The 16776-nt window shown below is 39.5% G+C and overlaps 1 protein-coding gene across 1 annotated transcript in view; it reads right to left on the bottom strand.

Annotated features, from left to right (window-relative positions):
• Positions 1 to 16776, bottom strand: part of LOC129104178 (receptor tyrosine-protein kinase erbB-4-like) — a 292380-nt gene that overhangs the window by 48011 nt on the left and 227593 nt on the right. Inside the window, exons 15-19 of the mRNA XM_054614730.1 lie at positions 13689 to 13843; positions 10694 to 10738; positions 8205 to 8337; positions 4792 to 4914; positions 2144 to 2242 (exon numbers count right to left, since the gene is read on the bottom strand). Of these exons, the coding sequence (XP_054470705.1) occupies positions 2144 to 2242; positions 4792 to 4914; positions 8205 to 8337; positions 10694 to 10738; positions 13689 to 13843 (555 nt within the window). The remainder of the gene's footprint in view (positions 1 to 2143; positions 2243 to 4791; positions 4915 to 8204; positions 8338 to 10693; positions 10739 to 13688; positions 13844 to 16776) is intronic.

Here is a 16776-nt window from a genome sequence, read left to right as displayed (position 1 = left end):
GAATCATGTCAGCAGATTACACATTTATCAAGTAGGGGGTATGTTAGTGCTTTCGCTTGTGGGTATAAAGGAGTATGGATATTTAAGGCATGAATGTCCAGTGAGAAAACATAGATATTTAACAACACAATGTTTTTTTACAGTGGAAAATGTTCACTCCCCACTGGCAATTTTCCTTTTTTCTGTTGAACAACATTACAACCAAATTAGAACATGATTAAAGAGGAGATTTAACTTTCGCATAAGTAATTCTCTATGAATTTGAAATGAAAGTGTTTATATGTCTTCAGAGTTATAGTAAAACTTAAATGGAAATTGCTGTATTGCAAAAAGTAGTCACCTAATTTGCTTTGGATTCAATTATTTTGAGTAATGGCGTTAACTACTAAAAAAACGTGAACCCTTGTTCCCTTGAAATTGGTCTCTATGTGAATTGAACACATGAAATTCTTAATTTCATGTGTTCTTTACAAATACTTGAGTGAAATGTATTTGCATTTATGTGTAAGCGGAAAAAAACAGGAACAAAATGTGGAAATCTCATGAAAGATTAATTTCTTTTCAAAGGACACTGTTGTGATATTGACGTACCTTTTTTCTGAAAAACACAGTGTAACCTTTGCTTTGAAAAGTGCTTTATGAATATGGTTTATTAACATAGTTTGTAAATATATTTGTTGCATTTTTTTCCTAGTCCGTTTGATCCTCATGAAGAACAAATGCAGAGTAAAACATTTATGAAAAGCGCATAAGCTAATTGTCATACACGAGGAAAACAGAGGTTACGATATTGTAACCCTAGTTCTGTAACAACAAAGGAGACCTTCACTGGATTCCATGGGTAATCTCCTCTCTATCTACTCTCCTCCAATCACAACACACTGGAATACACTGAAATACAATCATAACATCAACTTATCAACAACATCAACAGGAAAGAGGGTGGATATGCTTATGCAAACTTTCATTGGGCATCCTTGTATAGAGAGGAGTATTACCCATAGAGTCCAGTAGAGGTCTGAGCCTATGTGATTTAGAACCACCTTACTGAATGCAATACCAAAGGACAAAACACAAGGGTTCCTCCTGCTTCAAAAAAAGCTCTCAGCAGAATTTTCAAAAGAAACAACATTCTGTAACATGCCCTGTCTGCCCTTAGCCATTATTGTGATTACATCTTGCTGGGAACTGACACCTTCCCCTCTTTTTAGACACTGGCAGCAGAGAGAGGGTATTGGCATTATAAGCTAAGGAAAACATTTTGAACCATTTGATTGTTTAGAAAGAGTCATTTCCCTCCTCTAAGTGCTACACAGGTAAGGAAAAGGAAACTCAAACACAAACATACACCAAACACGGAATTGAAAGATAATCAATCCTCTGTGACATTTTTCAAACAATCAGTGGCAAGTGAATGTGGCCTGCAGCAAAAGGCCGAATTCCCCAACCAAGGAAAAAATGTTTGTCATTGTAAGTTTCTGCCTCCGATAATGACTGATAATAAGTTAATTTACCGCTCATATTCTGTCACCCCATCTGAGTGAGTTGGATGTAGGACTAAGGGTGAGAAGCTGGGTATATTCACCAATGATGTCCTGCTTAAAAAGAGTAAAGCTAACACTCCAAAACTCTCCCTCTTAGACTGTCAAACTAAGTGCAAAACATGTGTGCCTCCGCTGCATGTGTTGATGGAGGTTATTTCATCTACATTGCATCATCATAGGGTGATAATTTTCCCTTTTTTCCCCCCCTTTTTCTTCTGAAATGAGCCATGCTGTGAATATTTTATAAATAGGGCCTTTTGCACTGGGCTGGGTGCCTGTGGCGTGGTGTGTGTGTGTGCGTGTGTGCATGTGTGAGTGTGGGTGTATATAGGGGTCCCTGATGGTTTATTTTCTGGTGTCTATGGAGTCTGAACTTTGTTCTTAATATCTTTATTCCATCAATGGAGGTAATTAAAAAAATACTTAGTATTGGTTTCCCCCTCCCATGGTTAAGTCACCAATGCAACAGAGCCCAATTAGTTATATGTTGTATCTGTTGGACTGACCTAACCAAACATGGCTTGAAATGCGCTAATATAACACTATTTCATAAAATATAAAATTCAGCTGATGCTGATTTGAGTTTTCAAGATACTCACGTCCATGAACTCCACGTTAGCCTTGGGTCCCGTGGCCTCATTTAGGATTTTAATGGCTACAGGAATCTTCACGGTTTCACCCTCTGGGATCCAAATGCCCTAAAAAAACACCAACAGATGATGAGTTGTTATACTGAATGCAAAGTCACTTAACACAAACTCACCAATATATTATCAAGGGAAACATTTTTAAAGATTTGAAAAGGAGGAATCTCAATTAATAAATTAAGGATTTTTCACCTTGAATTTCTCAGCTGTCTTAATTACCATCTTCCATATTCTCACTGGCAGAGTATGAGATGTTCTGCATGCTGTATGATTAACTGTGATTTTGTCCTTCAAAAAGACTTGGGCAAAACTATTTAATCATTTTGAAGTATCCAATTTCAGGTGGGATTAAAGTGATTAAGCAGCTGCCAAAGTGGCCAAAGCATTTAAAAGGAGAGAGAAATAAAGTGCCTCTCAACTTTTTCCAAATGTTTCAAATGTGTTCCACCTTTGTTCTGCCCTGATGTGACTACATATAATCAGTGACGGAAGGAACAACACCTCTGCTCATAGAGTTAAAACACCTGTCGTCCCACAGCTGTAATTCCAATGTGATGCCTCCATTTGAAACACATAATTTCTGCCTGCGTTAAAATGAATATAGCAGAATTAATTGCTATTTTGTATCACATTAACTGCATTCTTGATATGTAATGTTGCACATTTATTTCCTAGCTCGCAGGATTGTTTTGTCAACATCTCAGCATTTCAGCAAGGTGCATATTTATCTCAAGTTACAGTTACAGTTACAACATGTTTACATGCGTTAATGCTCATAATCCTCCTTGTTTTTCTCATTCAGGCTGTCATGCAGCACCTCTTCTCACCCTCTCTCTGAAATGCTCCGTTGTAGCGCTTGCTCCTCCCTCCAGAAAGCAAAGTCTGCCCTGACTGGTCAGCTAGCCCGCTCTGTTGTGATTGGTCAATGTTTCACATTTGAAAAAACTCTTCCTCAGAAGCTTCAGCTCCGTCTCTCTCTTTTGTTGTTTGACAAAAGAGAGTTTTACATCACTACCGTAACATTGTGACCTCATAAAGTTACAGAAGTGAAGGATTCAATCGAGCCGTTTCAGGCAGCTCAGGAGCAGTGATTCTGTGGGGGAGGGTAACTCCTTTTAGGCGTGGACTTCAGGCTTTACACTCTATGGACCTTTTACATGTACAAAAATACATATAACACACTAAAGAAGAGGGAAAAAGTGGAAAAGCATAATAGGGCCACTTTAAAACCAAGTCCTCCCAATATTAACACATTATCCACGTCAATGTTGATTGGTCAACTTTTCCAGGTGAGGATTGAAAAAAATGCCTCAGGTGGAAGAGTCCTGGGGTCCTACAAATCATGATAAGATGGACTGATTACCAGTTAAAGCTATCCTGGGTAAGTTATCAAATAACACTGTTTAAATCATGTTTCCCACCTAAATCCATTTTGTGCATTCTAAAATGTATTCAAATCAGAATAAAATACTTCATAATAACATTTGCAATGCAGATTTTGAGAATATTTTGAAACCTGAGTTGTTTACATAATTTTGAGTCTTATTCTTTCCCACATTTTAGGCACTTTACCATGTTACTGCCACCAACTCTGAAAATGTGTGAAATCAGAAGATATAATATTGCAATGCAACACATCTGGCCTATATATCTCTGAGAGAAATTCCAGTTCAGGTTAATTCTCCTCTGCATCTTTTTCACATATTCATTGTCTCCGGCTTACATGCACTACATCTTGTGTGCTAACATGTGTGTTTGTCAGTAAAACACAAAATACAAACAAAACAGCAACATTTCTCCGTAGCACCAGTGGTCATAACTCTACAGGGTACCTTTAGCCACTCAACACATAGGAGCTTGTGTTAAGAGAGAGTGAGGGATTTTTGTGAAAAGAGAAGTTTTGCAAAGCACTCAATTTTCAAGTCAATCTGGATGCTGACCCTCTGTATTACCCATGGCCTCTGTGTTGTGCTTAATATAATGAGATTGTGCCATCAGGTTTCTGATGGTAGGATATCTCGCTGACTTGGAAGATCTCAGGATCAACCAACTGTTCCAGAGGAAGATAGTTTCTTTCTGATGGACACCAAGGAAAAATATGTGGGTCTTAGGGCTCACCTCTGAAACTGGACGATATACTCTTACATGCTTAGTGATGCCTGGAGTTTCCCCAAGGAAATGTGCAAGACGTTGCTTTGAAAAAGGACACCTGTGCTACCATTCCTCTGACCCATATTGTGAATGGATCTACAAAATGACCAATGATGATTTGTGTAAGAGAGACTGTTATTTCTAATTTCAGCTGTGTCTCTCTTTACCTCTCCCCAACTCATCATCTCACTGGTGGTGACCTCAGATACCTCTTATTTCACAGTAACCCCAGGGGTCTCAGTGTCTGCTATTACTTATTATTTTCATCACACGCCTCTGGCCTTCCGTCTCATTTCCTGTCATTAATGATCCTGCAATTCGTCTCTCCTGTCTTCCTTTTTTTTCCAAGATTTCACATCGTGATCTCAACTTGAGCATTCATTCAAGTACAAACTGAAACACATGCAAATTACACATACAATTATTCATGATTTATGTGTGCGTTTTACCTTGTAAACAGTCCCGAAGGCCCCGGAGCCGAGAATCTTGACCCTTTTGAGTTCTGTCTCTTTCAGGATGCGAAGCTGGGCTTGGTTGGGTGCAGTTCCACTCGGTGTTAAAGGTTCCACCAGCTGAAAACACACACAGTAAAACAAAAGTCATTCAACTGTGGAAATATCTGATATCACTTACACTGCTAAGCAATTATATGTTATTTAGTTTACAATCATGTGAACACAAAACACTACCATGATCAAGAATATACATGTCTAGGTACACACAAAAACATATTTTTCAGGAGATATTGCTACATTACATGCCTTGATTTAGTAAACAAGTACTTTTTGCTAATATTTGCTAACACAACTTTTCCTTAAACAAACTGCAAACAGGCTGTTTCGAAAAAAACTGTGACATAATTTCCTGGAAAGCATAATGTTAAGCTCAGTTTTAATCATCAAAAAAATGAATATGAAGTTACTTAAATAGTGTAAAATGTTTCTTAAAATAGTGTAATTTGAATTCAATATTTACTGTATCTAATCCAAGTTGTTAATGATTGAAAAAAATATTAATATGTTCATGCATTTGCAAAATACCTAATCTAAATAAGTGACTGCCCTGTACTTCAGGTAACAGTAGGGTTACAATGACATTTTTTTCCCCAACAAGACAAATCCAGTAGCATTACCATTACAACATCACAAGTGAGAGAATATAATATGTGAACAGAAGAGGGGGGTTGGAGATAGTTGGACGAAGAGCGAGAGAAAGAGGTGGGGGGGTGGATAATTGTGGAGCCTGAAAAAGGAGTTGACACTTTTGTTGTCTCATTACTCCTCAAGTGGAGGAACGAACAGATTTAACAGCGAGTGAGAAAGAAAGATTATATGAGGGGAGGGAGGGAGGAAGAAGTGGAGCGGAGAGGAACTGTGGCAGAAACAACAACAACAAGACAGCGATGGAGAAGCGAGCGGCTGAATTAGTCAGAGGATGCAGAAGCATAAGAGAGGGAGCAATATAAGGAGAATTAGGGGAAGAGTGGAAGATTAGAGAGGGAGGGAGTGTAGCGAGAGAGGAAAACTGAACAGGAGTGTAAATCAGCCTGGCTGTGGTTGGCAGCTTATGTCCCTCTGGCTCATGGTTACCATTTGATTAAAAACAATAGCCATTCTTCATTTAAATGGAATAACAAATCAGCTTGTGCAGGGTGGAAACAAGAAGGGCGGGGGGCCACACAAGCATATACAAACACACACAGGACAATACAGATGTCTCAGAAATTACACACACACACACACACACACACACACACACACACACACACACACACACACACACACACACACACACACACACACACACACACACACACACACACACACACACACACACACACACACACACACACACACACACTACCGTATGCTGCTCCACTGTGCAGGGAGCTGTTCAGCATTAGAAGTGCTGAAGATGTTGAGGCTGTGTAGCAGCCACAGTACAGCACATTGGAGCTGTCCACGTTCTCACTCTACAAGGCAGTGCTGAACCAACAATGGGCCTCTTACAGGAAGCCATACCAGAACAAACTTCCTCACAATTTGTTCTTTTTAATTGTAGTTCTTCTTTTTTTAGTACCCATTTATTTCTGGGATTCACCAATACCTTGTTTTTTTAAGTCTTCTCTTAGGTAAGAGAACACTTTACGAGTGGCCGAGAGCACTCTTACCGAGACAAGAAAAAACATCTTGTTTTCAAAGTTCAAGGAACATAACAATTGCATAAATATCATATAATCAAAATTAGATTATTATTAGTTATAGAGTTATTATGATGATTGTATTGTTACAGTTGTGAGCTAAAGGAATACACTGATCCATTGATCCTACACATGTTTACAAGCATATGTTACATTTTTTTCATTTGAATAAATAGTACCTTCAACATTCAGCACACCTGGGTAAGAGAAGATTTTTGTATATGGTTAAGAATGTTTGATGCATCTTGAGTTTACTTTTTATAGTTTTCTATTAACAGAAAAGAAAATTAAGAGAAAATATAAGTTTATATATTTCAAGAGAGTGTTGCTTTGTAAGGCCCACTGTGGAGTCAGACTAACTATTTTCGTGCTATGTTAATTTTACTACTTTACTGACAACAGAATGATTATGAAACATAAATGCATTAATTGCACAAACTAATTTTGAATAGTGGTTTAGACATTGTAGAATTGGTTAAAAAGCAGTCAAAACAGTGAAATATTTTGCATACACTATACAGCATTATTGTGTTGGTCTACAAGTTAGATACCACCACAGAAAGTAAAAGGGATGTCAATTCCGGCCTAGTTCTTGTGATGTTGGTAGAAAGGTAATCTCTTACAGTTATTAAATACTTCCTTTTGAAATAAAGTAAATCTGCAGAACATTCGACTTTAGCATTAAGAATAACAGCAGGCTTCTTCTGCATGCTGTTTTTTAAGTACTCTCCATTATCTGTATAATCTGAAGAATAAAAGACATAAGTAATCAAGAAACAGTGACAGTATAAATATCTGCATAGACGAGAGAAGCACAAGTATGATAATACGCCATATCTGTGCTATTTTGTCATTATAGAAGCTATTGGCAAAGACACTTTACGGATACTTGTGTGCTCTGAAGAGGGAGAAAGCGGTGAAACCAGACCTTATTCTCACTATGGACACACAAGTGTATTAGATGACATGCTCTTCTTGTTCTAACACAAAGGAAGAGTGCTTTCTCCGCTTCTAATGGTATGGTCCCTTACCTCTTCCCAACAGAAGTGTCCTCTCCAATATACTATGGCACAGTCAACACCTGAGCCTCTGACCACATCAGCAGTCACCATCTGGAGACATGAAGTCTCATGCTCTTATCTCTGTCTGGCTTCCTCCTATTTTGTACAATATGTGCCCAGTGTCTGTGCTATTAATGCAGACACAATCACGTTGCTATATCACGCACACACACACACACACACACACACACACACACACACACACACACACACACACACACACAAATTCAGACAAATACCCTCAAGCAATTCCTATGTTTTGATCTTTTTTTCCTCTGAAATTAATGGCATATTCGTCATATGATAAATTATGTGTACATCTGTCAAAAATAATAATATTAATAAATAATAAAACATTTTGTATCCTTTCCACTAATTTCCCTTTAATCCTTTCAACTCCTATTTCTCCAGTATTTTTGTAATGCTATTGAGTCTGTAAAGCCTAAGCTGTGGAAAAGTTAGTCATGCCAAAAACGTACAATATTAAGTGATACGACTTCCACCAATGTCTTCTGATCCACAGTCATGCACAGTCCTCTGATGACATCATCTTTCAGTGCTACATGTGTCAGTTTCTTTCCTCATCTACCGCCCTGCTCACCTCTGTCTCCAGGAAGCGACGGAGGGCTCTCTTCTTCTTGATGTTCTTCCGGCGCACAGACACTACTATGCTCAGCACCAGGATCACCACCAGAAAGAGGCCGCCGATCACCCCCGCTGCGATCAGAGGGGTTCTGAGGACGAGAAATTGGAGGGGGGGAAGAAGGAAGCAGCAAAATGAGTAGATGATGAAGAGACAGACGATGATGTAGGCAATGAGAGAGCCTGCAGCCTTATCTCCAGGGGGTTGGGGGGGGGGGGGGGGGGTTAGAGAGGATAAGAACAAAAAGATGGAAGTTGGCTTCAACACATGCATAACACATGTCTCTAAGTATATGCTCATGTGGGCGATCCTTTGAATACCTTTTCACCTCCAGTTTTTGTATGTTTTTCCCACTAGGTTTCATCTGGTAACAAACAGCCTCTATGCCCTCTCTTTAAAAATCAAGGCTGAGATCAAAAACATGGAAAAAACCATCAAAGTGAATTCTCAGCACCACAGTGACGCTGTCATTTTCCTGTTATGCTCCCCAAACTGTCTACAGAGTTTATGCAGAAACGAGCGGAACGAGATGGCTACTTTCCAGTAGCCACCCTTCACTTTGTTTTTGCTGCAATCAAAGAACTTAATTTGATGAAGGCTTACTGAGACTATGTCCGTAATCAAAGGAAAAAGGCTGTTTGTCGAAATGTATATCACAGACTGCAAGCATACAATGTTATCACCGTCAGTCGGCTTCATTGCAAGTAAAGAACTTGATATCTTCTTTGGTAATTTAGATACCATGTCGCCAAAACAGTACATAGATTATCCACCAGAAAGAATTGACAACTTAATTTTTCTAAATGTAAAATGTATCTCTGATTAAAAAATATGGTCATGATTGTTTGAAGTTATAGTTTAAAATATTCTTCTCCGCTTTCTTATAGTGCTTTAGCTTTTGTTCTGAGGCTACTGGGAGGTTAGTTGAGAAGTACTTTGGACATCGCCGGGCTTAATATATCCAGCTGTTTCCAGCTCAGCTAAGCAAACTATCATTTTGTTGCATCTTCATATTTAACAAACAGTGATAATCTAAAACAAATGCTACAGAGTTTGTGCATGTGTTTGTACGGATCTTGCACTCGTCAATAATAATCAGTCTATAGTCCGTCAACAAGAAAGGTCACCAACAATTTGACGCACAACCAAATGCATTCATGGAGCCAATCAGAGAACACATTGATATCAGACAACAGGCAGCTCTGATCGTCTACAAATCAAATAGGAAAGATACTGCCAAATGGGAACATGTTAAATGAGGAAGTCAATTTTATCAAACTGAATATTACATGAATAAGTGACACAAAGTCATTAATACATCTTAATCAGATATGCACACAATCTCTACACAAGATGTACGTTAATGCCAGGTGGACTGATGGCCTTTGAAGGCTTGGTGTTATCATGTATTTCTGATAAGCCGCTTTTAGTTGTGTCCAAAAAGCCAATACCTCCAACCGGTAATAGATCTACAAGATGCATGACAACTCGGAGCAGGACGCTAAGCATGGGGTTAGCTGGGCGTCTACTGCTGTATCCTAGCTACTGCTATTGGAGATACGATAAGGGCCGATTATTTCCCTATCTGCTGCATTCCCCCTTCATCTTGTTGTTGTCCCAAAGACTATTTCAGTAGGAGAAGGTTGGATTTTTAGCAGATCTCTAGAAGGTGTGAAGGGTTCAGGACTGAATATTGATCAGTACTACATTTCTATCAGTTTGTCTGTCTATGTAACTAACTGTACAGGTCTTTCTTCTGAAGCCTTATGCTACACTGCAAGACAGTCTAAATGCGTTTCATGTTTGCAGTCTTATGGTCTGTCTTGTCACACATTATCTTTTACCATTGCACTGCCCTGTTCTGTTCTGGCCTGCTGCACGATTCTGTTATTTGGCAGTGTTGTGTTGCAGATCTCCAGACTCATCAGTAAGTGTTTATATGTTGGCTCACCCTGCCCATGAGCCTTGTATTTTCCTTAAAAAAAATCATACCCCAAACAGCACCCAACAATTCTCAGAGCCACTTGATGCCAAACTGTTTCTCTTATGAAATCTTGAATCCATTTGCTGTAAACTGCATTTGTTCCCTCACCCTCCCAGTAGCCTCAGAGCAAAAGCTAAAGCACTATCAATTTATCAAGAAACAGGCAAATTGCTTGTGCGCACACACACACACACACAAACACACAAGCATGCATGCACAGAGAGGCATTAAGGACACTCAGGGATTTTGGACCTTAGAGCTAGCCATTAATCAGAGACGTTGCTCACTGTGATTCTCTTGTTTGTGTGTGTGTGTGTGTGTGTGTGTGTGTGTGTGTGTGTGTGTGTGTGTGTGTGTGTGTGTGTGTGTGTGTGTGTTTGTGTGTGTGTGTGCGTACATGGTGTGCGCTACTGTGTAGGTGTGTTTTCGTAGGAGAGGCAATACACAGAAAATAATGTTGTACCTGTCCATCCAGCCAATACAGTCTTGCAGTCTTGGTCCAATGCACCTAAGTAAACAAACACAGGACAAGCAGAAAGTTAGACAAACAACATTGCTAGTTTGTCATATCTGAGGAGGATGAGAAAGGGAGTTGAGCAAAGCAATAAAAAAATAAACCAAATAACTTTACTACATGGGCTGCACGGTGGTGTAGTGGTTAGCACTGTCGCCTCACAGCAAGAGGGGTTCAATTCCCGGGCTGGACAACCTTCTGTGTGGAGTTTGCATGTTCTCCCCGTGTCAGCGTGAGTTCTCTCCGGGTTCTCCGGCTTCCTCCCACAGTCCAAAGACATGCAGCTAAGGTTCATTGAAGACTCTAAATTGCCCGTAGGTGTGGATGTGAGTGTGAGTGGTTGTTTGTCTCTATATGTTTGCCCTGCGACAGACTGGAGACCTGTCCAGGGTGTACCCTGCCTTCGCCCATTGACAGCTGAGATCGGCTCCAGCACCCCTGCGACCCTTAGCTGGATAAGCAGGTTATGGAAAATGGATGGACTTTACTACATTATGGTTGGGGATATTTTGCCCTCAGTGGCCTTTTTCTACTTTGCCAATGTCATGGGAAGTATAGAATTTAGCGAGAAAGGTCAATCATGCTGACTTAAAATTTGTTTTTTTAATGCATGCCTACTGTGTTACAGCTCATAACTTTGGCAACATTTACACATCAGGGATATAATAATCCATAATCAGATTCACATTTGTATTATTCATTATGTACTATGAAACTACATTTGTAAAGTTGCACACTTGAGAGAATGATACTACAAGATATTCAATAAATAATCCATTTTTAAGTTTGTCTAGTTAAACATGATTTGGGATGTATTCCCTACTAGTTTTCTTTCTTTATCAGTAGGGATGCACAAGATGTGTTTTTATTCGTCTACTGGGGGCTGGAAGTTTTCCAGTTGTAAAGGCTCTACAGCTAACTGTGCAGTAACTCAGACGGACAGACAAACAAAAGGGAACCTGTCAAAAGCGTATGCATTCATGTAACTGTGAGATGCTTTGAGTAAAGGTGTTTTCTCTACAGTGAATCTGAGTGCAATTCCAACGAAATGGAACTGCATTACTGTGTGTCCGTCCATTTATTGTCAAAGTAACTTCGTTCAAGTATTGACTTTGGTGTGCTGGTCATATTCCTGACTCTACAAGTTACCTTAAGCCAGGATCTATTGATTTCTCTTATCTCTCCACTACACCCTTCATTGCTGTCTGTCAAAACATGCGATGTCTGTGTGTGTGTTTCTTTGTGTGTGAGAGTGTGTGTGTGTTTCTTTGTGTGTGAGAGTGTGTGTGTGCGCAGGTGTAAGCATGTTTGAGTCACAACTTTATCCTCGAGGTTCAGTTTCAGAGTGTCAACATGGGTGAAAGATTACAAAGCTACATTGTCTACGGATGGAAAGCAAAGATCTCTGCTTGAAATTTCCCCAGTCCTCCTGAGTTGATGTTTCAACATTTCTTACTGTGGCGTCTAAAATTTGGAGGCTCCTTTAATATTGCCCAATATGAAGCAAGGGATATTGGTTTCATCCCTGTGTCTGTCTCTTTGTCTATGTCTCTCCTTTTCCTCTCCCGACAAGCAGCTTGTTTTTTTTTGAGAGGTGGATCTGCTTATGAAGCTATACCTGTGACAAAGTGTCAGCCTGGTGTTTTCCATTCACGACTACATTGCTATTCTCGAGCAACCCGGAGGCTGTCACTCAGGAGTGTAGAAATAACACACAAGGAAGTGACATAAGCTCCCTGTGGAGTTCAATATAAAAAGATGTGCTACTAATCCTCTGTGAATATTACATTGAGCGATCAGTGGCTAGTGAGCTATGGAGCGTGGCAAGGTACTTCACTGACTCCTCTAACTTTCATTCTTTGTCTTTTCTCTCTCATTTTCTGCTTTGCCTCTTTATTAATCTATTTTATTGTTATAGAGTTGTGGGATCATCAATTTTATGTTTGCAGGATGTGGATAATGAAAGGGAATATTTCTGACTATGCCCCTATAAACCACTATGTATATGTATACGAGAGACAAATGCAATTACAATGAGACAGTGAGAAAAAATTGTGTGTACCCTGTCACTCCAGAAAGCAGCACAGGAAAATGAATCTGAGCATCCTTGTGGAATACGTATTGCTGGAAGCTTGGTGATGTAGTGACTTCTTGCAGGGATAGTTGGTGAGCTACTGCGGCTGACGAGGTCACCAGTAAAATAGTAGTGCTACGCAATAGCCATCAAGCAAGTGCAATACATTTAAATCAATTTATTCACGAGTATTTCAACTCACGACAGACTGCCAACCATGCCTCCTTATGTAGCAGCTTGGACTCCAACAGAGCAGAGTTTTTTTTAAATTGTATTTTGCAATACAAGTAATACTGTGCTTTATACATTTGGACTCTCCTGCTCTTCACTTCACATGTCAGCATTGTTGAGACGGTTTGCAATTGCTCAGTTGTGCAAAATCGCAAGTGCAAAGGTTTAATGAGTTCAATGGGTATATGTTATGTGAGAACCTATCTAATGGAAGTTTTCATGTATTCTCTTTTGTGACAACCAAGTTATTATTTAGTTAAAAATGAGGAGATTATTGCTATATTTCATCTCATGCTAGTGCTGATAGCATACATACACACTCCGTAACGTAAGTGTTACAGTAATGCCATCATTACTGTGACAGTGAAGTTAAGATTAAAAATTGTTTATTAGCAATGATCTGTGTCACCCAATCCCCCATTGTCTTTTTCTAATGATTAAGATGACAAATGGTAGAAATGTTGCATGTCTTTTGGTTTTATCTGGATAAATGATTACTGGTTGGTTTCATTCATCTTTTATAGATTGAAGGATCCGACTTCTTATTAATTAGGGAAAGGCAGAAATGTATTACTTTTGTAAGAGTTATGACCATTGAACCCCACACATCTGACCAGTCCTTGTCTTGGCTGTTCCTACCCCTGGGTGCAGTTGGCATGGCAGGGATGGCATTCATTGTTGGCGTCTGCATACTTGAAGATGAAACTGTTGGCACCTTGAAGACCATCAGGACACTTTTCAACACAATTAGGACCATCCTTGAAATGGACGCATTTCACACAATGCTCTGGGCCCTATGGAAAGTGAGAAAAAAATGCATTGTTTTTTTTCAGATGCACATTTTCATTCTGAAAACTTAGTTATGAATAAAATGTACAGGTTTATGAATATCCATCAGCGAGGTGCTAAGTTGCCATTTAGCAGAGCACTTAACTGACAGCTATTATAATTTCATTGTTATTATTATAATTGGTAGCATGTGTCATTTCTAGCTAAGCCTGCTCTACAGTATAGAGTTGAACACTGCATTCCAGCATTACTGAAATAAGATAAGATAATCCTTTATTAGCCCCACAGTGGGGAAATTTGCAGGATTACAGCGGCATAGTGGATAGTGTAACCAAACAAATAAGAAAGAAACATAAGTAGAAAACAAGATAAAAAAACAAGTACGATAAATAAGTAATCACACAGTAAAGTAAAATAAACAGGTAAAGGAAGATTTTAATTGAAGAAGCCATTTCAGTTAGATACATGATAACTCCTCCTTCTACATACAAAGTTTTTCATGACTGATGGGTTTTTGAGACAGAAAGGTTTGGTTATCATTTGTGAGTCCAGTGGCCTCTGGACAGCTTTCTGTCACAGATGTTGACAGTTTTTACTGTAAAGATTTGATATCAAATGTCCTGTGTACAGACCACATACTGTAACTGTACTTGACATCACGAAGCCTGGCATAAAGGACAAATCTGTGATGTCACAAATTTAGGGGATGAAATATCTGCTGTAGCCTCAGTGTGTAATGTCGACAGATTGATGGGTTTATTTCTACATCAATAACTTGCCAAGTGCAGGTTTCTTAGCAGCTTTATAGATTCAATTGTTGTGCTTGTGTAGCAGTGAGAGCCTGCGAACGGAAGAGAGATAACTGGGAGCCAAAGACAGAAGGTGAAAAGTACTATAGAGTAATAAGGGAAAGTGAGGGAAAAGTGAGAGTGGACTTGGAAGCAGAATAACACAGTGAGCGGGAGAGGCAGTGAGAGCGAGCAAGATATAATGTGAATAAGAGAGAGAGAGAAATAAGGACGGGAGGGAGGGAGCAGACGAGACGCATAAAGCAGTGTGAGCGGAGCAGGCAGATAATAACCATCGCTCACAGCACACACAATGACCATAACAATCCGCCTAGAACAGGATTTATGGAGCTAATATAGGCGGGGAAGGAGGTAGGGGAGGAGAGGAAGAGAGGCAAAGAGCTCTCCCACATACGCCTCGTATCATCGAAAGGACTAAAGAACATCTCATTGACAAACATTACACACACACACACACACACACACACACACACACACACACACACACACACACACACACACACACACACACACACACACACACACACACACACACACACACACACACACACACACACACACACACACACACACAAACCAGTGGTGGAAGTATAGAGATCATTTAATTAATAAAAGTATCAGTATAATAATGGAAAAATACTCCATTACAAGTACATGTCCTGCATTCAAGATTGTACTTGTGTAAAAGTACAAAAAGGAAGTTTTCGTGGCAAAATGTACTTAAATCAAAGGTATCAGAAGTAAAAGTACTAGTTGATATATTATCATTATCTCTGCCAGGTGTAGCCTGAAGAGAGTATTTGTTTGGTCGTACGTGTGCATGCGTGTGCATATGTCTCTCCACAGCTTATTAAAATGAGTATTGATCTGTTGCATGATATGCGAGAGTTAAAATACTCCTCTAATACTCTTGTGGTCTAGTTGGGGTAAATTTGTATTAATTAAAACACTACAGCAGTGGTCATTGGTCATTGCAGACATATCTGGCGGCGATCTGCACTCTACGGAGAGCAGCTGTGTAGTTCTAGTTGACATTATTCGGTTGTAATTACTGATGCATCGGGTTTCAAAAGGGGTCAACTAAAATAAATCAAGTCAGAATTTTTCAAGCGGAACTATTAACAACTCAGACGTCTGAAATGTGACATGGAGCCCGGGTAAAAATCTTCATCTGAAACTTAACTAGAAATGATAGCTGTCAGATAAATGTAGTAAAAAGTGCTGTATTTCCCTCTGAAATGGGGTGAAGTAAAGTATAGCAGCACACATAGCACAAAATGGAAATACTCAAGTAAAACTCAAGTAAAGTAAAGTACTTGAGTAAAAGTACTTAATTACCAAAAAGGAACTAATTATACACGCATTCATTAACACAGTGAGTGAAAATCCGATCAACAACCATGCATTTAAGTAACATACACTTTTGCACACAATAATTAACACATGCATCTACACATACTGTATACTTGACAGGTAGGACAGAATCACACACACTGTTCGCATTAAACAAGAGGCAACCAAGGTAAAAAGACGATAGTGAAGGCAGGTCATTATCCTTTCGCTAGTGGAGGAGTGTGTTTGAGTACTTTTTCATACATAGCCAGAAGTAGTGTCTGTACAAGGGCATGTAAGCAAGCATGTAAGCATGCATGTAAGCATGCATGTGTGTGTGTGTGTGTGTGTGTGTGTGTGTGTGTGTGTGTGTGTGTGTGTGGGTGTGTGTTGTAATAACTCTGCATGTATCTTTGTGTTTGGGTGCATGTATTCTAATAACTCTGCATGTTATCTTTGTAGCTTGTGTGTGTGTGTGTGAACATGCTTCCAGCCTGGTATAATTATGCAAATTGAAAGTCTCCTCCTCCCACTGGCTTTAGCATTGAGCCTGGCACTTCGCTTTTCTGAGTGTCTTCCCACCCATGGCCATTGGGGTGTGTGTGTGTGTGTGCGTGTGTTTGTGTGTGTGTATGTATCCATTAGTCCCATCACATCAGCAAGCTAAATTATGTGACAGAGCAAACAAACAGTGTTTGGTCCAGCAGGGTATCGGGACTTCCAAAAAGTGACAGGGGTGCACAGCGTCGGGACCAAAGTACCCTGCTGTAAATTTAAATTGGTCTTCTTGTGCGCTT

This window comes from Anoplopoma fimbria, chromosome 16 (assembly GCF_027596085.1).
Source record: "Anoplopoma fimbria isolate UVic2021 breed Golden Eagle Sablefish chromosome 16, Afim_UVic_2022, whole genome shotgun sequence".
NCBI classification, from domain to species: domain Eukaryota; kingdom Metazoa; phylum Chordata; class Actinopteri; order Perciformes; family Anoplopomatidae; genus Anoplopoma; species Anoplopoma fimbria.
Note: the sequence above shows the minus strand (reverse complement) of the source record. Positions and strands in the feature narration are given on the sequence as shown.